Source organism: Coptis chinensis, chromosome 8, assembly GCF_015680905.1.
Source record: "Coptis chinensis isolate HL-2020 chromosome 8, ASM1568090v1, whole genome shotgun sequence".
NCBI classification, from domain to species: Eukaryota; Viridiplantae; Streptophyta; class Magnoliopsida; order Ranunculales; family Ranunculaceae; genus Coptis; species Coptis chinensis.
The window spans coordinates 9,211,384-9,235,830 of NC_141463.1; the positions used below are offsets into that span (position 1 = coordinate 9,211,384).

The following is a 24,447-nucleotide window of genomic DNA, read 5'->3' on the forward strand; positions in this document are numbered from 1 at the left end:
TCTTCAAGCACAAAGGTGCCCTCCAAGCTATATGTCAGAATCTTGGAATTACAGAATTTGGTTAAAGAAGGATTATCATACCTAGGTCAGCTGAGATGAGAGCCTCCCCTTCGTAATTGGGTCCGGCCAAAATAGCCCCTGAGGGGGAAATTATGACACCGCCTCCAGCACATACCACTGACTCCGGTGAAATATCTTCATCCGTACTGAACGTGTACTCTGGAGGAGGTGGATAGTCTTTTCTTCTTGGCGAACCGGGTTTGCCGGCCATGTAACAAAAGCCACCTCATGATCTTCGTGGTTATGTAAAGCGGAAGTATTGTTGGATTGGAAATCTGTAAAATCGAAAACTTCTTTCCAGTCTCTAACATTCTTAGTATGCTTTCGATATCATAATATCCCAACGGATTCTCCTCATCTCTACTCACCTTCCTTTTCTCCTCTGTTGACAAACCAAAAACTTCCTTGCTACTAATTCAATGCGTTTACGTAAAATCGGAATGTACACCGTGGTTGATCACTTGAAAAATCCCGATCCTTGCATGCATTCCCTATCTCACTAACCAATGAGTGATGAGTTGTTGATCATTGGACAACTCTGAGTTATTCAGTGGTGATAGGTCTATTACTGGAATCCCTCCTGCCTCAGTAACATTAAGTTTTGGTCTATGCTCGTATTCTTGAATGAAAGCTGGATCAACTTATCCCATGTTTTTTACAGCCGGGATTAGCAGTGAGTAGAGAGGGGATCTCCATTTTTTTTTTTTGGCTTTGATCTTTTTTTAAGAGAGAGAATGAGGGCAGATTTCTTTTTTGATAACTGAATGAGGGGAGATTTGAGAGAGACGTCTGTGATTCACGTGCTATTTTATTGTCATATGTCAAATATCTAAAGATCTTGATATTAATGCGACTATGTGAGTGACATGATTATATATGTAATACAATACAATTTACATAACGTATAATTGGATATACAACAAAAAACTACAACCTGAAGGGGTGTTTCAAAGTTCAAACTATGCAAACTAAATGGCCTCACTACACTTGATTGTCAAAATTCTTAGGCCACTAAAAGCGTATCTATGGGAGTCTAAACTATGGCAATTGAGTTAATCAATCTTTGAAAAGCTTTGAGGTTTACAACTTGCAAACACAATCCATATAATGGTTCAGTCAAGTAGAAGAAGATAGATGGAGCAAATAATGACACTGCAAAGATGGAAAGCAAAATAATTAAACAGCTAACTCTTAAAACTTTAACGATGTTAAGGTGGATATAATCAACTAAGTTTACTCTTAACAGATTAGACAACTTACACTCCATGAATGGGTCGAATCAAGGAGATAACCCGTGAGTGCAACACCAACAATTCGGTGCGGCCCCAACGGTGTTCGTAATTCCCTGAATGGAAAACATAATTTGCCATGAAGTTACAAAAACTATTCTCAATTAATATTCTTGCAGCTTCTGATGTAATACTACTGCCAACTTCATCTGTGGCGTGTTTGAAAGAAAATTTCAAGTAAACCAATATACCTGGCAATATACACTGCACAAATAAAGATAATCACTGCTTGTACTGGACCTCGATATAATATAAACAACCCATAGCAGTTCATTTTATAAAAATTATAGTGGAAAAAATTCAGAAAAAAAAAAAAAAAACCCTGAAAAATACTTCAAGTATGAACACATTTTATGCACCGACTTTCAAGTCACGAGGAAAAAATACCTGAAAAATACTTCAACAACTTCTTTTTTAATAATATTGATTACTCTATAACCATAGCAAATTGAATGGCCTTCCCCTCCGCGAAAACAGTGGTAAATGCGTAAGAGCAACCATTCTAGATAAAAAAAAAAAGTGCAAGTCTCCTGAGAATTTTTTTGTCTCACTCCTTGCTAAATGGATTACTAAAAAGAAGCCATTCTAGTGGCCAACCAAATTAGTTCAATCAAATCCCAACGTCAGTACAACAGTGGATGCATACGGCAGTAACTCTCAAATAGTTTTTTTTTTTTGTAACACTAAACTATATGAAACACCTTGAACAAACTGGATTCAATCAATCAAGATTCACGTCTACAACAAATTTCATCTTGCCGAGTATCATATTATAGGTGTATGCATAACATGGAAAAATTTAACTAACACACGACAAAAAACACTAACAAACAGAGCAATGCTTCATTTTCATTGGGCATGGTCAACAAAAAAAGAGATGTGGTCTCTCACATAAAAACTACCCGAAGCCTTTGGACGGACTCAGAGGGGAATGCCGCCCTAAATTCCAACGTCACTACAATAGTGGGCAACTAAAAAAAACCCTCGAGGCAATATTGAACTACATGAAACACCTTGAACAAACTGGATTCAAGATTCACATCTACAACAAATCTCATCTCGCTGACTAACATATTATAGGTGTATGCATACATAATAATAATACAATATAATAAAGTTTATCAATTACAATTATTAATAATGGAGTTAAACAGTTTAGCCAAAGAGGGATACCCAATGAAATATGTAATATAGTAGGTGTGGTTAAACTCTCGCACCTTCAGTAGCAGGCAACCTCTGCTTCCTTTGAACAACTTGCTTTGGAACATTGATATCATTAGCAACAACAGCTTCCAACTATATAATAACTTCAGCAACAATTGATCATGCCATTAAAGTGAGATTTGTAGTTCTGAAAATTTAAACACCACTACATCCAATTATGATTAATATCAACAGTACTAATAATTAAAAAAACAAATATAATTCTCCTGGAATCAGTAGCTAACTTTAAAATCTATACTTCATGCAATGCTTACTATGGAGAACAAAAGAAAAACCTAAAGAAAGATTGGTCATTGTTGTCTAGGCAACGCTTTTATAGGCACGACTAAGGAAATAATGCTTACTGAGGGCTGACAGCGACATGAAAATATTAAACTAATGACACCACGAAGTGAATTCCTAGGATAGAAATTATTTATGATACTGAAATTCCTAGGATGATGATGAATGCCTATGCTATTAAGCTATTGACACCTTGCCACATAAAGATAAAAAAAACTATTGAACACACACACGAACATACATATTAACAGAAAGTTTACCTGTTGCATATGCTAGTTCCTTTTAGAAATAGTTTAATGCTATACATTAAAAATTAATCAAAGCGTTCCATGATTTGTACACTAATTATATTCCATAAAAAACAAAAAAAAAAAACTTGATTAACAAATTGAATAGATATATTTGTTAACAAATTGATTAACAAATTAAAAATTGGTACAAATGTAAAGTTTGGTATGCCAAATTACAACAGAAATAAATCATAAGATATATTATCTAATCAAACCTTAAAAGTACGTATTACCGCCAATAATTGGAAATTTACCTTACAAGCGATTAGTGTTGGTGGTTCATTCACTTTCATGTGAAAGGTACAGCAGATCCACTTATCAGAAAAACAGGAAAGTGAAAAAGATGTAACATGTGGTGGATACACACATTCAGAAGTATGCGTGTTTTGGTCACTATATGCATGTTATTGCGAAGTCAATCTTATCAATACCTCGTCATACCATTCTTTGTAAGATTTTGTATTCACCATAATATCATAGCCTAAGAATCCTAGTCTTCTAGGGTGTAAAAATGTATTATAAAATGGGAAAATGGTCTTACAAAGTGTTGCATCAAAAGACTTAGCTTCAGACATACTCATATACCACTAGTACTACCTAGGTTGTTTGCTTCTTAAAAAGCACCCAAATGGAGCAAATAGGGAACTAAAAATTCGTTTGGGATGGTTTGCACAAGCAAAGTTCAGAAGTGAAACCAGTGAAAAAGGAGAGCCATAACAGATGTTGAAGAACCTAGAATGGAAAAGTCGGCCCCCCAGCCGCTCTTCCAAATTAATTTGGAGATTATCTATGGTAAATGTGATTTGCCAAAAAAGAAAGAAACGGTCCTTCATGGGTACAAAAAGGTGGTACCTTCAATTCCTAGAAAAGAAGTGCTAGACTGATAACAGGGAAGCGAACTATTTAAGACAGATATCAGATAACTGACTACACCACTCTTGTTTAGAACTTTCTACGGAGCGCCTTACTTCTTTCGTGTATAAAATCGAAATTCACAATTTACTTTTGAGAGAACTACATCCCGGTGTGTGGCAGCAAACATAAGGTGTTATCGCAGTAGTGATTACACATGTACAATTAATACTCACCTGAATGATCCAAGTCGTGCTGTGGTGTAAGTACCTTGCCTTAGCAATCCAGCTGACAGGCCATGAATAAGACTAATTTCTTTAAGAAGGGAATATACAAAATATATTTATATATTAAGGAGTAAAAAGAATGCCCCAATACTGGAACAAATGCATGAGACGTATAAAATGCAATGTAAGTGGAACAAAATGCATAAGATAATTATATCAACATTGTCATATTGGCTTCATTAATTTTATGAACATATTTATTGGCCAAATTCTCGACTACTAATTCCATTTCGGTTTCGTAACTTAATAAAAGCTTCTGCTTTCAACCCAAATCTAAAAAAACACAAATAGTTTACTCAAAATTAAAAAATCTTCATTATGTGTAGGAAAGAAATCAAAACCAACATTATGTAGAACGCAAACCTTGTAAAAGGCGTCAAAGCCCTCTTCACAAAGAATGTTCTCAAGAACTTGAGCACCGGTTCTCAAAGAATTGAATTCTTACATGAAACAACACATTCCAATCAAACACTAAAAATAAACAAACCAACATCAAGAACAATGCATTTAAACAATACCCAAAAGAGATTTAATACCAGAAGCCCCACCATTAACATTTCTGCAATCCGTCTTTTTTTTTAAACAAAATGCACGCGTAAGTAATGGCACAAAAAAATAATTATGCTCAAATCGATGGTGTAGCAGGCTTTTCAGTCATCCCTTAAATGCTTGCAGTAAGGAGCCTATCATGATGAGTTATGGTAAGTGACAGGGAAACCACAGTAATAAAAGTTACCTGTATTATAGGCTGCAACATGGATGGATCAAAATCTTCTGACGATTGAAGAAGCCCCCATATTCTGAAAACTTGATCTCGAAGTGCAAGAATGCTTTCCTGCTCAGTCGCACTTGCTATAAGAGGTCCTATTATGCTTCCATTGAAAATTAGAGACCTCAACGGATCGGGAATGGAATTGTAAGTATAGGGTTTAGGTAGATAGGAGATAAAGAGAGGGGCCTTCACTTTCTTCTCCAAGCTATTCTCTAATGGTCTTACACTCAACTTTTTTGTTACTCTTTTTCCTTTCGTATTACTGGGAATCTGGGATAAACCCAAATGTAATGAGAAAAAAAAATATGAGAAGCAAAACAGATGGGAGAGAAGGGAAAAGAATAGCTTCCTATTCTCTCAGTAGACTTTTGCTTTTCTTAACGTCTTATTAAATAACTCAATTATTGGTAATTAAATGCCATTAATGAGTAAAATTGGCAATTAATGAAGGATAAGGTGCGAACAATTGAATAGGGGGCGTATAGTTGATTTCTAACCTGAATTTACACATACATCCTTAAGTTACTATATAATCTTAAGGGTATAGATGGTAGCAAATTTTAAAATGACTAAGTAGTCCTTTTTAAAGACATTGAATAATTGATTTAAATTTTTTATTAAGGGCATTTCATGGTAGAAAAAAGGTTGGTCTAATTTAAAGGTCCATGTTAATTATGGTATACTATACTAATAGAGATAGTGTATGTAATTTCCATATATTATGTATATTTGTAAAACTATTGCAAGAGTAAAAATCAAACTCAATACCTCATTTTTGAAACCATGATCATCTTTCCACTATGCTAATGCCAAATTCATAAAGTGTATTTAATTATAAGAAAAAAAAAAGCTTATTTAGGATTTTGTTTTGGTTAAGTTGGTTAATGGGGAGTGGGGCGGGTATGGGGAATCCCCGACTGCTTCTCAAGTGGAGATGGGGTGGGTATGGAAAACGAAAATGAAATCGGGGATGGGGATGGGGATGGGGAAGGCAAACCCCCGACCCATTTTACATTCCTAGTAGCACCGTGTCTAGAATGTTGAGAATTTAGAATTTTAGTTGTATCAGAACAACAAAATTATTGTTAAGATTTATGATTTTATGATTTTTTTTCACTTTTATTTCTCGTCTATCCAAAAACAAAGAACCCTCTTATTCTTTTCAATGGGGAAAAGTAGGAAATAATTAATAGAAATATCGGAATTTCTTTTAATCAATATGAAATTAATTTGTTAAAGAGAGAAGAGGATAAAATAAAAAGAATGAAAAGAGTGAGGAATGGAAAAGAATACGGAATGTTCAAACATAGTTAAGTGATTTCAAATGAAATTTCGAATTCCCTTAGAATTTAGAATTTTTAGTTCTTGCAAAATTCGTGAGGGTATCGAATAATAAAATAGAACAAAAAGCCGTAGATTTGAATGTTACTCCGAATATATTGAAACTCTTATTGGAATTCCGGTTTTTTTAACTTTCGAAATAACTAAAATAACCAAACCTATGGCAATATCGTAAATATCAAAAGAACAATGGTTGAGTTTTGAGTCCCACTCTTCCACAAAATGCAACAAAGTGGCGAATGAAGACAAACTTTGAAGCCCGTGTTTACATAAAACTAGCCATTTGGCTCGCCTATGGCGGACTTACTACATAGATAGCTAATGACTCAAAAGCTTAAAGTCCACTTGAATAAATAATATATGTATATTGATAGCTAATAATTCACTACATACTTTGTTTGAATGGTTTATGTTTTGCTAATTTTTTTTCAGAGATTGCAATCAAAATACTATACACACACAATACTTGTATAGATGAAAAATTTCCGATTAAAGAATAAAATATCTCGTCCTCACTTGGCATGCAAAGAAACACCAACAAAGAGAATAATGGATTACATGCATGAGTAAATAAACCTATATTAATGGTACGTTGTTGGCATATATTCAGGGTTTAGCTAAGAATAGGGAGGCATGTTGCCTTGGATTGCGGGAGCAAGAGCATGTCATCACTTTCCGGTAGAACTCTTCCAAAGTTTTAAAATCAAATAACACATCAACAACCATAGGCAATACCACCATCTTGGCAATCACTTTCTTTATGACCAATTTCCTTAAAACCAACGTTGCATGCCTACATATGGTTTACATTGCCAAAAACTTCAAGCTACTTGACTACTTCGACTAAATCATGGAACCATGAAATGTAATTAAAATGATCTACTATGAAGTTGATTAACACTTCGACTAAATCATGGAACCATGAAATGTAATTAAAATGATCTACTATGAAGTTGATTGATGTTAATTTAATTTGTAATCAAATTTACATGTGCAATAATTTAGAATATAGATTAGCCAAGAGTGATGAAATCAATGCGAACTTGATTACAATCTAACGCAATTGAATGCAACTTATTGCAACCTTGGGCAAACCCATAAATGATACTCTGTGAAATGTCATATATTCTTCCTCTTAATTACAGTCTTACATCAATTTACTCTGTAGGCAGTAAACTACAACCAAGATATGGGCCATATACTACGAATCCATCATCGTTGTGAACACCCAACCTTCCTAGATGATCTGCTGCTTTGTTTACTTCTATGTGAACATTCTTGTAAGTAACCTCCTCCAAGAAGAAAGTAAATTAAACAAAACATATAAAGTATAAAGTGCTTTGTATGGGCTGCTTCTACAAAAGATTAAGACAAAAACTTTTGTACAAATATTAACCCATTTGTATGTGGGTATGTCTTTTTCATACAGTCAGCAACATCAACTTCAACGAAGCATTTGCATACATTTAGTAACATTAAATTCAACAAAGCATTTGTATCCAATGGCACGTTCAAGATTGAAAGAAACCATAACACCAAAGTTGTCAGGCATGTAAAAGTCTCCTCCACCAATGCCGCAACCACCACCAAGAACTTTCTGGCCAGTTTTAAGATCCAACTTTGCAATGAACTCTTTCGTTGTCTCTGCCCAATATATGAAGGTTCACTTACACATTTATCATGAGACAAAAGGCAAAAAATATAAAATAAACTCTGAAAGAAAAGAAAGTTCAAAGAAACAGTGCATGCTCAGAAATAGCAGCCAAGATCTCAAGACATTTCTCCTTGATTGGGCTTCTGCAAGTGCTCTGTTTCGAGGATTGGAATCCCAAGGCAGTGTCTTTAAGTGGAGCTTCAATATGTTGATGCTAAGGAACATGACACATAGTGGGCTAAGAGGTATGAGCCTAGCTGGGATGCCTTAGTTATCAATATAGATTCCTTAGGACCCTTTTGTTGATTGTTACTTATCTATTATTACCAATCAACAAATTGATCTGGTTCTAGGTAGAGACATCTTAGCATTTTGGCCCCTAGAGACCAAATCCCATCGTCTTGACCACATGTATTTGGTAATTTATGACATTTCTCTTCAAGTCATACTTTTTAAGAATTGGAAGAAACATACTTGGCTTACCAATTCCGCCAATTTTTACAAATCCTTCTCGAATAGTTTTTTCACTATCCTTTAGTTTATATTGAACATTGGCCAAGTAGCAATCAAATCCCTTTATCGTCATCCGCACCCTTTATAAATAACCAAGAAATCTGCAATTTTGAAGATAAATTTAAACCCTCCAACCATTTATATCAGATTTCAATCAATTTAAATTTAAACCCTCGATCAAGTCCTCAACCAAACAGGTATATAGTTCTCTACTATTAAACACAATATAATTTCAACTAAATCTCCACATTTTAGATCTAAAAAGATTACTTAAAATGATAAGATACATAGCCCACTGATATTATATGACTCAAATTAAGATGGCAGTGAGAGGTCTAAGAGATCAACATAATAAGTCACAAATGAAAAGAACAAGGAGATGCATAAAGAATGGGCTACAGGAAGTACTTGCCTCAGTAACAGGGAATTCCAAAGTTTGTTTGGCTGCTAACTTTATAGCAATCTCAGGACTGCATCAACCATGCTAAATTCTTTATTTCGAGAAGGTCCAATCATCCTATTGTAAGCAAGGTACCACCATGGAACATCGCCCAAAAAGCAAACACAGTTAGATAAGTTAACATTTTCTTGAAAATTGGAGGTTTTTTAAATATGTATGATGAACATGAATAATTGCTAAAATGAACCAAAATTATACATAACCACTCTTAGGTTGTTTGAAATGACCATGAATTGACCCTTCCTCAACGATAAGCACTCTTGTCTTTTTATCATGGTCCAAAGATTTTACATCCTCTCCTCTCGTGGATTTCGCCTTAATCAAGCAATTAATCACGGATGGTAAAACTGTAAAATATATGACTATCATTTTAATAAAAGTGTGATCGGACTCACGTACATTTTTTAGTAGCAAAAAGTACCTCATTTGTCCTTGATAGAGGAGACTTCAAATGATGAGGAATAGCAACCTAAGTCCTTACATATAACCAAATCCCGGTAAGATTACAATAAAAATTAGGTGTCAAAATAGAAATGTCCAAATTGTATCAACAGGTACCTACTAACCAAATTGCATCTCTATGATTACATTAATAAGTTTTCACTTAACCAAATAAATATTGTTAGTGATAGAAATAACATAAGCTTAAATGATTTCATAAAACACCAATCACCATATAAGATGAAACATCTAAAATGGTATGCCCTATTAGGTGGTAAATGCTAGGATGCATTTATCTTTTAATCGCTTATTCGAGCACATCATTTTTACCCCCCACACCAAAAAAAAAAAAAAAAAGAGTCCTTTTTAATGGTTGTGCAATTAATCACAAGGCTTACAGTAAGAGCGCAAAGCGGCAAAAGCGATCCACGGCATTAGTACCGGTATGCTCATCATATTGGGCCTCCCAAGAAACAACGTTAACTTTCATTGCCACAAACCGAGGATCATGCAAACCAACAGGAGTTCCAGATATCAGCCACCCTCCACTGAAATAAACAAAAAAAGTGGAATGTGAACGGTGCTACTTTGAATGCATTTACCCTTTGCGCTTTGCTGCTTTTCCCGGGATGATCTCTCTCTCTTTCTCTCTCTCTCTATGAGATAAACTGACCTTAGCTAATTATTTCCACGTATTGGCCTGCCATAGTTAGGTCCATATACACAACCCTCTTTCTCAACTGCTCAAAAAAAGGAATCCCGGAGGATGCAAAGAACAGATCACAATTCCAAATTCAAGACGATGTACCTGCAAATTTCCTACTTGATGAGAGTGTCATGGACTTGATCTTCTTATTCATCAGAAAGAAAGAGATATAGTCTCGAGCAAAGACTTATGAACTGCAGTCTTCCTTGAGATGTCTATAATTGCAACCAATTTCGGTTGCTAGGAAATCACAAGCTAGTTCTCAAAACAAAATTGATGAGATGAACTGACCTGAACTATCTCCGGCCATCTTCATATTTGTTAACTAATATGTTAGTGCTAGAAATATGTAACTTAAGTTGTCATATGCAGAAGTGGTACCCGTAAACCAGTGGCGGAGCCAGAAATTTATTCCAGTGTGAGCCGATTAGCACTATGACTGCCATGTGTCATGTACGGTTGAGTACTAAACATACAATACCTGTGCGGAACTCAAGTTATACAATACAAATGAGAGGATGCCAACGACCTTTATATTTTTTATAAACATGTCAACAGCCTTTTTTCAACGACCTTTGTTTTTTGATAAAAATGTCATCTACCATGACATGCCATGTGCCATGTACGGTTGAGTACTAAACGTACAATACCCGTTCGGAACTTAAGTTGTCCAATACTCCAATACAAATGAGAGGATGTCAACGACCTTTTTTTTTTGATAAAAAAGTCAACAGCCTTCATTCCGTTTCGTTTTACTGGTGCAGATCATGTACTCCTGGTCTTGAGCTACTATTGCAACTCTCTTGGTACATAAACACCATCGGACCTAGTAATCCACAATTCTACATTTTGATTGTTCACAGAATTGTTAAACCAATACAACAAAGCTGATCACGACGGTTCAAAACATCTAAAATGGCATTAAAATTCAGTAGGAATATTATTATAGTTACACTTAAACTTTTTATTAGCTGATGTCGCGTGTTCCAAAAAATCCTAGTCTAGTGCTTATTCAAATTGTGAAATGAAAACGAGCTCTCTTAACATTATGTCGGATTAAAATTAAACTTTCTAGTGTCGCAAGGATGTGGTACAGAATACAGATGCAAATTTGCTAAGTAAGTTTATCACTACGAGAGTACAGAATTGTTACATCTCCGAATTGATAATGTTAGTTTAGACTTTGAAATTCTTTTGTAGTCTGTATTTAAAGAGTCTGGATTCTAAGAAGCAACACAAAACAACTATCATCTCCACATTTTCGATCTTGGAATCTCAAATGGCCACCTCAGTTTTGAAATTCATGTTCACATTCTTCTTGCTAATCTGTATCTTCTCGTCAGAAGTCCATGCATGTAACGCCCCAAACCTCATGCAATTACATATAGAATTACATATAGAAGATACGTGATTTTTATGGAAAATTTCGACAGAATCTCCTCTGTATTTTTGGTATTTCATAAATATAAAATCTGTCATAACCTTAAAAATTTAATAAAAATACATTCAAACCAAATATAAAACCCCATACCTTAGTCGTACATTCAACTACTAAAAAATATACTGATTCGTAGGACCAGCTACTTAACCATCTCGACCAATGCCAGTTAAGTCAAGTAACCAATCCTCGAATAAAAAAAAAACTATAAATATACAAACATCCCAGAAATCTTAATACACGACTTATACAATGTAACTAACATACATACATCTCCACGTTAGGGTTATTAAATGCTTCATCAGCAGGATTATTGATCTATATGCCATTGGTAGACCTTTTAGCAGCTGATTTCATAGGGCCAAAGTTGCAAGGCAGCATAAAGCTGCAAATGAAGTCCTACATTGCTGTTCTATTAGGTTCTGGTGGCATGTCACTTATGGCCAAGTGGGCTTAAGAAACATCACTATCCAAGTACAAGGCTAAAAGTCATCACCTCGTGACTTTGCTAATTAAGGCTAAAATAATAATGATTTATGGCAAATAAATATGATTTGGATAAACTTCTCTAAGAATGGATGTAAAATTATGGATGATAGCCACGTTGGGCATGTTTGACTTTCTATTTTCAGTCCTGAAGCAAACAATAAAAAAGTAAGTTGTCTGCTTCCTTTCTCCACTGTAAGCATTTGTGAAGTCTTTTCAATAAAAAATGAAGAGGGTTATTGTTTCTCTTGTATTACTTCTCTATCGATGTTTAGATGCACTAGAATTCATTGCTATGTTACTATGGATGTAGAAATAAAATCAAGCATATCAGCCAAACAAAAGAAACAGTTGAAGGAAAAAAAAAAAATTATATATACGGTTTTAGTTATTCGTTAGCGTCATTACAATTACAACTAGTTAAGTATCACACATAACCCATTGCAATGAAATACCAAGAGTACCTACAATATCAATAAAGTAATCTCTCATAGGAATCTCATTTTAAGGAGACTTCACCAAGAAAAAAAAAAAAAAACAAAAAATACCCAGGTTAGCAGAGACAAAAATATGAGGAAAAACAACATAAACTGAAGTTGCACTTTCTATTTACCGTTATACTAGTCAGCCCATAGATCCCCAGAAAAACCTCAGTGCTTGTCCTCCTTTGGAATATCCTTGGGTATTTTGAATCCAACTCCTTGGGTTTAATATTCTCAGCTGCCCTGTAAATCCACAAAGACATGCACGAGTTGTTTAGATTAAGAAGACAAGTAATAACAGAGTTCATCTAAGACTGTGCCTGCATAGAGCTAGATATAATCAAATCCAATCTAATATATGACGACAATCGAGATACAAAAGTTAAATAAAATTCAGTCCATTCTATGACTTCAAAGTCAGACATAATTGATCAATATTTGCTCTATTTTTGGCTTTATACCAAGCAAACCCTAACAGATGACAAATTGTCAGTCATCATATAGCAAGAGAATTAAAGGATTCAACACTACACATCATTATTTCCCACCATAAGCATGTAAAGAATTTCAATAAAGATCAAGAAGAAGCCAGCCTTCCAGCCCATGGAATTCCAAACACACAAGTATCTAAAGCTAGGATAATCTGCTAGTGACTTAGTGAGGAACTTTGGCCTAAAATAGGAGTTAGCAAAAAAAAAAGGGTATCATGGCATTCAAAAAAAAAGTTGGTAAGAGAACTAAAGCATTCAACAGAAAACACATCATTTCAACCATACTTTTAATCCTTACATTGTCGATTATGTATATATATGCTTTCACCAATTGCCAATAGTTGAAATCCCTAAGTTTCACTTGCCTCGTTTTTATTTGACAACTTAGGTTAGGTAACTTAGGTTCGCTACCACTGACTGAAGTCAACTTGATCGACAACTATTACATTTACTGTAGCAACTGTGCAATACAAAACAAATTAAGTTGTGACGCCGGGTTTGCTGTGGTACTCCGACATGGTAGCCACATTGTTCAGTAAAAGGATTGTAGACAAGATAGCAAATCCTAAAATTTATCAGAATAGAATAATGGATTAAAAAAATGTTAATAAGAAGTTTAGGATTGTAGACAATGTAAGGATATTTTCCATTTAAAGACAAAAAAATTAGCCAGTGTCCCAGCCCTTGGAATATATCTTTCATACATATGAAATTAAGATTTGTCTAAAACATGAAAATATATATCCATGTTCAAATAAACCATGAGTGATTATCAGGGGCAGCAAAAAGTCCTTCCACTCACAATTATTGTATAAGCTATGATTTGATTCTAATTACAATAATTTAAAAATAAAATTACTTACTTGGAAGCAGAAGAAGATTCTTCTTCGAGCCAAGTCCGAATATGTTTAACATTGCGTCGGAAAATACCAACGGATTGTTTCACATCACTCCTTAATAGAAGAACCACTGCACCTACACCAGCTACTGTGATTATGAAATTGGTCAAAGCCATTTTTTGCTTCTCTCTCTCTCTCTCTGTAGATGAACCCTGATTTCGCGCTTAAAACCCTGGAAACTCAGATATACGACGGTTGTTTTTAACGTGGACTAAAAGCCTAACAAAGCCCATGGTAGGTTTGGAAAAAGCCCAAATAAGAAGGCCGAATTGAACCATGTGAAATAATATGTACACCAAAGTGACAACGAGCTTACGAACCCATGTTATTGTCTATTGGCACTGCCCAACCAACTAGTACATTAAGTAAAACCAGGTGATGATGATGATACTGAGAGTACGTTTGGCAACAGAGAGTAGAAACTGATTAAGAATAAAATAGAGTTGGAATCCATTAGAATAAAATTTGATTCCAACTTATAAGATATGTGTTTGGCAAACTTTCAAAAACCATTGGAATTCAAATTGTATTTAAATTTATGTGTTTGGTAGTCACATAGTCTACGGTTCTATTAGATTAACAAGGGTTTCTAAAAAACTTTATAATAGGAGTTGGAATATGTTTATAATACAATTCTATTAGATTCTAGACCTCCTACACAGGCCAAAAGTGGGTGGTCCACCAACAATTCAAACATTGGATTAATAACGGGTTTTTGTTGTTGGACATGTGTGCATCAAGATGGGTGGCTTAGGATATGTTTGGATTGCAAATATGGAAGCTTCAAGAAATCCATATTCTATATACCAACTAAAAGCCCTGAACTGTAAGGGTGGAATTCCAGCCGAGCAGCTCGAGCTCGCTCGTTTAACTATATGATCCGAACTTCAGCTCAAATTAAAGCTCGTGTAACAAATGAGCTTGATAAAGCTCGACTCGTTTAACTCAAATAATATATTTGTAGTGTAAACTGAGCCACTCAGGCTCGGCTCGAGAGCTCGCTCGTTTAATCATATGAGCCGAGCTTGAGCTCAATTTAAAGCTCGTGTAATTGACGAGTCAAGTTTGAGCATGGTAAAGCTCGGCTCGTTTAGCTCGAATTCCATTTTTAGTAAACTGTATGAAAACGAGTGAAGCATCCAAACACACCCTAAATTTAAAAAATCCCAAAAGAAAGCCCACCATATATTTACACAACTCCCCGCCAAAAAATCAAATCAAACCCTTCCTCATTTCTTCTCCATAACAAAACCTTTCCTCAAATTTTCTCACTCCAATTCAGTTAAAGTCACAAAATGGCGGGAAAATCAAATGTGGGTTTTCGTATAACACCACACAAAGTTTCAGTATGCATCTTACTTCAACTCTACGCACCACCCGAACAAGTTTTAGTCCCATTCCCATTTTCAACTGTTTCTCAACATAATCGCCTTGGATTATTTCTACTCACTTTAACTAAGGTAATAATAACACAACCCAGTCTCCTTATTTATTTTTTTAATTATAATTAATGTAATTAATTGTTTATGGTGTGTGTGTGTGTGTGTTTTTTTTATTAAAATTAGGCATGTGACAATTTTTTGGAGCAAAAATTGGATGAGCTATTAAATGAATTGGATGAAATTGGTGGTGTACTTAATCAGTGGTTAACTGAACATTTGATGCATCATCTTTCTTCGTTTAAGTCGCCTGATGACTTGTTTAACTTTTTTAGTACCTTAAGAGGTGAGTTTTTGAGTACCATTTTATTTTTATTTGTTTGTTGGAATATAATCTTAACTGGAAAATTGCGTTGTTTAATTAGGTATGCTTGGGTCACCTGATTCGACAGTTATGGATGATCAAATTATATTGGATCCGAATAGTCAGCTTGGGGTTTTTCTAAGACGTTGTTTACTTGCTTTTAATCAGCTATCGTTTGAGGTACTATACATATAGTTTAATTTTTTTTGCTTTGTTGTCTATTATTTGTAGTATTTTCAATATGTGTTTGAATTGTTAATGTAGGGTGTGTGTCACCTTTTGACTAATATTGGGATATATACTAAAGAGGCTTCCTCTTCTCATGATTCACGTGATGAGGACGATTCTAATAACGACTTGGAAGAGTTGGTTGATTGTGAAGACATGGATCTTGCACATTATGGTTTTGAGGAGATTATTGAAGAAAGTGAAGGTCGGACTAGAGGTAGAGAAAGTTCTATGTTTCATATCCATGTACCTAGGACACTTCTTGAAATGGTTGAAGGTAATTCTTGCATTCAACTTTTTTTTTTCACTTTCTCACACGTTAAAGAGTATATAGGTTTCTTCTGTTCTTTGTAAACACATGAATAGTGAATATTGCTGTTTTTTGGCTAATGCAAGTTACTGGTTGAGTATTATGATGATTTGAAGCCTTGATGGAGTGTGAAAATAAAACCGAAAGTGAACTGCTGTGACACATAGAGTCACACTCTTTGAATTTGTGTAGAAATAGAGACCCAACTTTGGGTTATAATTTTGGCGGGAAACCATGGGCAATCTTACATATTTAAGATGTGAAGAGCTGAAGCGAAAAAGGACAATTTCAATGGATCTACATTCACATTTAACACAGCTGCATATATCCAACAAGAGTATGAGTTAGGAACCCATAGGCATTATAGTTGTCATTAAAATTATGGGTAAAAAACGAAAGAAGCTTTAGCTAAGATGATTATCTGTAAATTTTAGGCCAACCCTGGGGTGATTGGAAAACTGCATTGTCTAAAAGGTGTTGGTTAACTGAAGATAAATTAATGATTTTGTACCCCAATGTTTAGGAGCAAGTGTACTCAGATAGATTATGATAATCATTAGGATTCATACTGTAGAATATACATGGTAGGGATGTCTAAAATCTGCATTCAGCAACTCTGCTTGTATGCCATATTAGAGATTTCCCAATATCATTTAGCTGGTATGGAATCTGTTTTGTTTTCATCTTAATGACCTCTCAGTTTGGAGCTTTGCGTGTTTCTAACATAATACACTTTTTTAAATTGGAATCTATACATTCAGAGATGCCTGTTTCGTGTGGAGTTAAGGCCCGTGATGATTGTAGACAAGGTAGTTTGTTTGCACACCATTTAACTGATGCATTCTGAGCTGATGATCACCGTGGCGGGATGTTTTACGCATAAACTGGCAGGTGCAAGGCTACCTAAGAGAACAGGCTGATCTGATTGAGAAGTAAGTGGCCAGATAATTGATTGATCAGCACTGTTTCTGAATACTAAATTTTGAATTCGTCCGACATGGCTATATAATTCTCACGTGGATGCTCTCTGGAAACACTTCAACCTCGGTCCATATCACTATGGTTGGGAGGCTCTTATACTTAGTTTGGAAACCATAAATCCAGCCTTTTGTCCTTGGTGCCGCCAAATCAAGCCTTTTCAAAAACATCCTCATGGACCTTCCCCGTCTCCGTATTCACTCATGTCAGTTTAGCTCTTTGTCACTCCAAATCTTTCTCTTGACACATTAACCAAGATTATGCCTTTACGCATCTATCAATCAGCTTTTGATAGAAGAGTATGACAGGGGATCTAAAAATTCATTTATTTGTTTGTTGTAGGCATGCCAGTTCATTTCCATTAAGTGCTTTTGAAGCTATCTTAAAGCAGCTCCAAAGATTGGCTCCAGAACTGCCTCGTGTAAGATTTGGGAACTGGATTCTTCATTTTTCATTTCCATCTTTTTAATTTGTGTTTCATTTCTATCTTTTCATTCTTATGCAGGTTCATTACTTACGATACCTGAACAGCCTTTATCACGATGATTATCCTGCCTCAATAGAAAATCTTCATTCTTATTTTGATTACAGGTAGATGAATAATGCCGAGCTTCTTGATTTTTGTACCTTCAATTTCCAATTATAGCAGTGTCTGCTGTGAACCTTGTTTGGTTTGGCCTTGGAGGTTAACATAAATAACATAACTAGGATACAGCTATCACCTTCTTCCTTGATCTTGTAGTTACTGGGTGATTAGGTCTTCTCCCTCTCGTTGACAAACTTTACGCTGGGTTTCATACTAATGCGACTTGGATTTTATTGGAAACTAGGCTTTGGTTTTTTTAATGTGCATCATTTAGCATTTCAACAAGAGGCATTTTTGGTTCGACTAAATCCAGAATGGAGTTCTTTTATGTTTTTCTCCCATGGAGAACTGTCCTGTTGGTTAGGTACCAAAGTGTCGTTGTCATTGTAATATCTTTTTATGGAAAAATGGAGACCCAGACACTGTGTCACCATCTATTTTGATTACAGGTAGATGAATAATGCTGAGCTTCTTGATTTTTGTACCTTCAATTTCCAATTATAGCAGTGTCTGCTGTGAACCTTGTTTGGTTTGGCCTTGGAGGTTAACATAATTAACATAACTAGGATACAGCTATTACCTTCTTCCTTGATCTCGTAGTTACTGGGTGATTAGGTCTTCTCCCTCTCGTTGACAAACTTTATGCTGGGTTTCATACTAATGCGACTTGGATTTTATTGGAAACTAGGCTTTGGTTTTTTTAATGTGCATCATTTAGCATTTCAACAAGAGGCATTTTTGGTTCGACTAAATCCAGAATGGAGTTCTTTTATGTTTTTCTCCCATGGAGAACTGTCCTGTTGGTTAGGTACCAAAGTGTCATTGTCATTGTAATATCTTTTATGGAAAAATGGGGACCTGGACACTGTGTCACCATCTAAGGTTCCTCTAGATATGTTGATTAACCAAATGTATTGCAATCCCTCTGTCATTTTTTTTTTTGATATAATTTTTTTTCTTTTTATAAATAATTAAAGTGCAGGTGAGGAAGGAGTTGATATTGCTCCATCTTCTTCTCCTTCAATGAGTTTTGGAAAGTATGAAACTGCCTTGTTGTGCTTGGGGATGATGCATAGTCATTTTGGGCATCCTAAGCAAGCTTTGGAGGTAAAAGTGGTGGAATTATGTTTCTCTTTTATTTAATATTCATTGATACGTTGTTCCTTTCCTACACTCATTCCGGTTGATAATTGATCAGGTTTTAACAGAAGCAGTTCAGGTTGCACAGCAGGTATTAATAGTGGACAATAATTTGTACATTTTCATTATATTTCTTTTTGTAGTTACGACTCTGTTCCATAAACCCTTAAATCCCTTTTTCTCGCTGAGTGTGGGATTTTACCCTGAGGCCTTTTTCTGAACCTTGCAAGGTTTTACCAGTAGGCCACTGGACAGCTACAATATGTGAATTTTGATACAATATTTATAACACCTTAATAAAGATATGCACCATACAGTAGATGCTATATCTTTATAACTTCATCAGTACTATAGTCCTTGCCGAGGAGCTGTTATTTTTCAATTAAAATGAATTGACTTAGTGTTGTACATGTTTATTGTTGCATATCCAGATTATGCGGTACATCTCCCTAAGCATTAACAGTATTTTTGTTCGAATGATTATTTCTTCTAAAGCCTTAAGTTGCTTGGATTAAATAAGAAATGTGAACCTTATAACTATTTTAACAATATAGACCAATTACTCAATCATGTCTGTTGTATGTCTTCCTCTTTTCCTTTTCCTCTCTTCCCCCTTGTCTATATAAAAATGACTTCTCGTAATTGTTTCCTTGATCTTTCGTTTTGCCTTCTCCTACACTTTTGCCAATTTTTTTCTAAGTTTATTTATTTATTTTGCGAAATCAAAATAACAAATATTCTCTTCGTGCAGAAAAATGATGATACTTGTCTTTCGTATGCCCTAACAGCTATCTGCAACCTGTTGTCTGATATTGGTATATCAAGTGCAACTGGCATCATTGGCTCATCATATTCGCCTATAACCAGCTTTGCTTCTTCTCTTGCTATTCAACAGCAACTGCTTGAGCTCTTGACAAGGTCTCTTAAGAGGGCAGAGAATTTAAAGCTAACACGTCTTGTGGCATCTAATCGTCTTGCAATGGCGAAATTTGAACTATTGGTAATGATGCACATTATCCCTATGCCTATAGCCCCCTATGTAAAGGATTGCTAAGACATACCTTTGGCAGAAATAAACTTCATATTGCCTAACTTTTGATGATTATTACTTATTGATATATCTTTGACTAATGTAGCATGTAAAGAGATCATTGCTTTCATTTGGTCCTAAATCGTCCACCAAGCTGAGAACATGCCCATCTAATGTTATCAAGGTAATTGAAGTATTTTATCTGTGTGTGTATGTGTGTGTTATAATTGATTTTTTTTTTCTTGAGAGTATGCAAATGAACTTCACAGTGATGGGATCGATGCAGGAGCTGAGATGAAGTTCTTATTTGCTTGGTGAGGTTGGAGTAGATGGTGCAGCGGTGACAGTCAATGGTGCTTTTAGTTCTGCATGGCTAAAGAACTTACGAAAGCCCAACTCCTCTTCAGTTTTGTTGCAAGGGAATGAACTTGGAAGTGGTTGTGAATCTTTCCATTTTGGTGGACAACCAAGTCCCATCCCTGGGTCCTTATTGCAGTTATCAGGTTCATCTTATTCACTGTGAGCTACTGCCTGGGAGCATTATGGAAGGTGGGTGCCAGTTTGGTGCTTCTCATGTTTGTGAAGCTAAATATCCACCTCTTTTCTTTTTAGTTTCCACTTTCAAGCATTCACCACCCCAGTTAATTTATCTTCTGTTAATAAGTACAAAAGAAATTCCATTAGTGAGTGATCAAATTACAATTCCAAAAGAGTGGGTCAAAGTAAGCATCTGCATGGTTTTTGATAATCAATTCCATTAAATGCCTTCTTGCTGTTTTTGATAATCAATACTCTGGACTTATTCATACTTCGGTTTGTATATATATATATATAACTGGTTTGATGGTTTGGTCTCTCTCAGCTGGACATACTGGTGGTGTAATGCATATCCGTTACAATTGATTGAAGTGCTTGTAGATGCCAATAAAGTGTATCCCACTGGTAATTTATTGATCCTTTGTGTTCTTATTTTTTCCAGTTCTACCCTCGCCGATTAAATGCATTAATCCATTCGGCGTGTTTTGCTGATGCTTCAAAGTAAACTAAAAGCTCTTAATCTCACGTAAGTTTAGTAGGAAGCAGTATGCATTTGTATTTGTATTTACTTATATCTACTTTCGACATTAAGTTAAAAGCGTCTGTGTTTATCTTTATCAGTTCTGCCGACGGGAATTTGCATATATCAAACTTATCCGACATCTATCAATTTTCAAAGGACACAAAGGTTGGTCTTTTTGAATCAATAATGTAGAAATATATATATGTTAAGAGCCTGTTCATGATGTTAGGAGTTGTCCGTCTACTTGGTCTTCTTTTCCCTTACTAAGTCTCCCCTGATATGTACGAAGTAGTCTTGTGATGTATTACCAGTCATCACGCTCACAACAAACAGCACAAAAATTTTGATTAGTTGCAAAAGTTTTGAATTAATTCAAAGTCTTGACTCAGTTTTGAACTGGTTTATATCAGCTTTATACCAAAATCTATATTAAGTGTTGACAAAAAGTGAAAACTTCCAAGCACGATGTACGATTTCTGGGATAAGTTTTTGTAGTTATTGCTACCTCACCAATCTTGTACTTTGTTTGTGGAAGCTCCTCTTACCTTTTCTTGACTAGCTGAGATAGAAATTTCCCCCAAGCGTGGTGTTTGTGCATGATAGCATATTCTTGTGGTCCATATTCTCTACAAAAGTACCTTAGGTTAGTTTAGTTACTTGAGTGACATTATTTGAAACATTGTCCCTACAGAAGCCTTTTCTGCCCTGAAAGTAGCAGAAGATAAATTCTTATCCGTAACAAAGTCAGGGATTCAAATGCTAAAGCTGCAGTTGCTTCATGACCGCTTTGCATCAGTAAGCTTTTCTCTTTCCTCTTCATGGTATGAAAGATATTAGAAGGATTTGTAATCAGTTTATATATTTTTTAATATGACATGAATTTCATCCAGAGGACAATTGAAGCTGGCCTAACGTGTATGTGATGAGTTTGGAGTGTTGGCATCGTCTATAAGTGGTGTTGACATGGGTGTGAAAACAGAAGCATGCCTTCGCCATTCTCGTACGTTACTTGCAGCCAACCAGTTCAGCCAGGTTTATCATTTTCCTTCAGTTAAAATTTCTTGATATGGAAAAATATGGTTGGGGCATTGAACTCAAAACCAAATGATGATTAGTGAGGAACTTATATACTTTTATGCAAGGTTTTCAATGTCCCATGTGGGACTATACTAAACGTCTCAGCACGCCCTCTAACGTGTGGTTACTTGAGCCTAACACGTGGACAAACATACTTGGGTAATGTGGAGTAAACGAGCCTTTTGGGCCAATCACAATGTCCTGCTCTAATACCATGTTAACTATTGGGGTACCCAACTCGGAACCAATTGGTGATAAGTAGAGAAGGCCAAGAACTTATATACTTTTATGCAACACTTTCAATGTCCGATGTGTGACTATACTAAATTTCTTAACAAGGGTATTAGATGGGTAGACAAATCTTGTTCTTTGCTTATATTTTCTCTCCAATCTAATGGCCAATGTTTTTTTTGCAGGCAGTCTGTTGCACATTCTCTTTTTTGCATGTGTTACAAATTTAATTTGCAGGTTGAGCATGCCATATCTCTACTTTTGCTTGCTGAGATCCACAAGGTATGCTTGATTTAGCAGTATAATCAATTGTAAGGTGGTATTCTGAAATATAATTGGGACATCGTCCTCAGTAGAACTGTAGAAGTTGGCAACTGATTTCTTCATGGTGCAAGAGCTATGCATAGAAATACAACTAAAGTTGTCCATGTATCCACTGTCGACATAAACACACTCACTTATGATTGCAATATAATGAAGGGTAAAACTTACACTGATTCTTAATTTTCATTTATCAGAAAGCAGGGAATGCTGTCTTAGGAATATCCTATGCATTAGCAAGCCTTTCATTCTGCCAATCCCTAAACTTGGATCTTCTGGAAGCATCAACAACCTTGATGCTCGGAGAATTGTGGCTCTCACTTGGCTCAAACCATGCAAAGCGGGCATTAAATCTTGTACATAAGGCGCTTCCAATGATTTTTGGCCATGGAGGTTTGGAGCTGCGTGCACAAGCCAATGTTGCTGTCATGAAAATGCTACTTGTCGATTCAAGCTTTTCAAGTCGTTAGTATCTTCTTCTTCTCGGATCATTATCTTGTGAAGTAAACGAGTAAAGTTATTACTTATCGACAATAGACAAACTCATCTTCGGTCACGAAACATAGGTCTGAGGTGCCAAAAATAGTTTCACCTGTTCTGCAAGTTCCAAGTTTTGCCACCTGGTCATTGTCAACTTCTTCCATATATAATAAATTAAAGATTTTCGGATGAATTACAATATATATATCAAGTGTCGGCTTCGTATGAGTATAAGTACTTATAGATTTTATTAGCATGTGATATACGTAACAAATTAGAAATGTTGTAATGGGAAATTTATTTATTGTTAAGACGTGTTTGATGTTTAAATGGTGTTTGGATGGATTAATTAGAAATCATTGTAATGTGAATCAAAGTGTACCAATGATTTCGGGGTGACATGATATTCCTGAAATGCTATAAAAATGTTATGCAGTATGTTTGGAACAATTGTGACATTATGTGGTATGTTGTAATTGTTGTTATGTTAAATGATATGATATATTATAATATCTATTAAATGCGATATTTTTGATAAATAAATGTAAACGCTCCATTATTATATATGTAAAATGCTACTATGAGGTATTATAGTCTTTGTAGATATTTCCAAAGAGATTGTGGTTTAGTACAATATATTTTATTTGGGACGTGAAAGAATAAAATGGTTATGAGATGGATGGTGATATTTTCAAATATTGTGTTTTAGTAAAATATATTTTATTGACACGTGATAGAGTGTGAAATTATTACGATATATAAATGAACAACATTTGAATAAGTTATGTAACGAAAATCCTAGCTCTTAGCTACCACAACTCTTGTGATAAATATGAAATATGTTTTGTTAAGAGAATGTGAATTTGAAGGAACTTAGAACCTTTGTAGCCAAATGATGGCTTTGATTATCTCGTCGCCAATTCAGAACGAGACGTGCGATATTTTATGCATAATAAAGGCTTACTCACATAGTTTTGGCGTCCATGTGGGGGTTACTTTGTATGCGACATCCCGCTTATGATAACTATATACGCCGGTGTGGTCTATTATGTGAGTGAGACATGTGGATGTGCATGTTTGACTCGATTGAGAGGATCGATTGTGGTAGACAGGAAACTAGGTAAAACATAGAGACGATGTTATTCTAGAGACACTTGAAGAAACTCTAAATAATAATTATTATTTGTCAAAGTGTATGATAACACAATAATAAATTATTGACTATTGATGCGAAATTTGTCGTAGAGTTTGTTCTCCTTGGTTTGATGGAATGATTGGAGTTTGTATATGATATAT

The 24,447-nt window shown here is 35.2% G+C and overlaps 2 protein-coding genes, 3 long non-coding RNA genes and 1 pseudogene across 6 annotated transcripts; 3 read left to right on the top strand and 3 right to left on the bottom strand.

Moving 5' to 3' along the window:
• Positions 1-1,006: 1,006 nt before the first annotated feature.
• Positions 1,007-5,681, bottom strand: LOC147479777 (uncharacterized). Its single transcript, XR_015204884.1, has 5 exons — positions 5,021-5,681; positions 4,234-4,285; positions 2,567-2,700; positions 1,323-1,405; positions 1,007-1,212 (listed from the first exon to the last, which is right to left on the bottom strand). It is a non-coding gene; the product is annotated as an uncharacterized LOC147479777 (long non-coding RNA).
• A 2,055-nt stretch (positions 5,682-7,736) lies between these two features.
• On the bottom strand, positions 7,737-9,299 carry LOC147479778 (uncharacterized). Its single transcript, XR_015206402.1, has 2 exons — positions 8,977-9,299; positions 7,737-8,041 (listed from the first exon to the last, which is right to left on the bottom strand). It is a non-coding gene; the product is annotated as an uncharacterized LOC147479778 (long non-coding RNA).
• Positions 9,300-12,738: 3,439 nt separating this feature from the next.
• On the bottom strand, positions 12,739-14,294 carry LOC147479779 (uncharacterized; annotated as a pseudogene). The gene is made up of 2 exons (XR_015206401.1): positions 13,932-14,294; positions 12,739-12,820 (listed from the first exon to the last, which is right to left on the bottom strand). The product of XR_015206401.1 is annotated as an uncharacterized LOC147479779 (transcript).
• Positions 14,295-15,262: 968 nt separating this feature from the next.
• LOC147479780 (anaphase-promoting complex subunit 5-like) lies at positions 15,263-17,101 on the top strand. The gene is made up of 5 exons (XM_086578493.1): positions 15,263-15,427; positions 15,533-15,692; positions 15,772-15,890; positions 15,975-16,215; positions 17,010-17,101. The coding sequence occupies exons 1-5, from the start codon at positions 15,263-15,265 to the stop codon at positions 17,093-17,095; spliced, it is 771 nt and encodes a 256-aa protein (XP_086434619.1). The 3' UTR covers positions 17,096-17,101.
• A 624-nt stretch (positions 17,102-17,725) lies between these two features.
• LOC147479781 (anaphase-promoting complex subunit 5-like) lies at positions 17,726-20,525 on the top strand. Its single transcript, XM_086578494.1, has 6 exons — positions 17,726-17,817; positions 18,790-18,919; positions 19,011-19,043; positions 19,704-19,952; positions 20,089-20,166; positions 20,269-20,525. The coding sequence occupies exons 1-6, from the start codon at positions 17,726-17,728 to the stop codon at positions 20,278-20,280; spliced, it is 594 nt and encodes a 197-aa protein (XP_086434620.1). The 3' UTR covers positions 20,281-20,525.
• A 1,432-nt stretch (positions 20,526-21,957) lies between these two features.
• LOC147479782 (uncharacterized) lies at positions 21,958-23,081 on the top strand. The gene is made up of 3 exons (XR_015204579.1): positions 21,958-22,074; positions 22,536-22,632; positions 22,869-23,081. It is a non-coding gene; the product is annotated as an uncharacterized LOC147479782 (long non-coding RNA).
• The last annotated feature ends 1,366 nt before the right edge of the window (positions 23,082-24,447 follow it).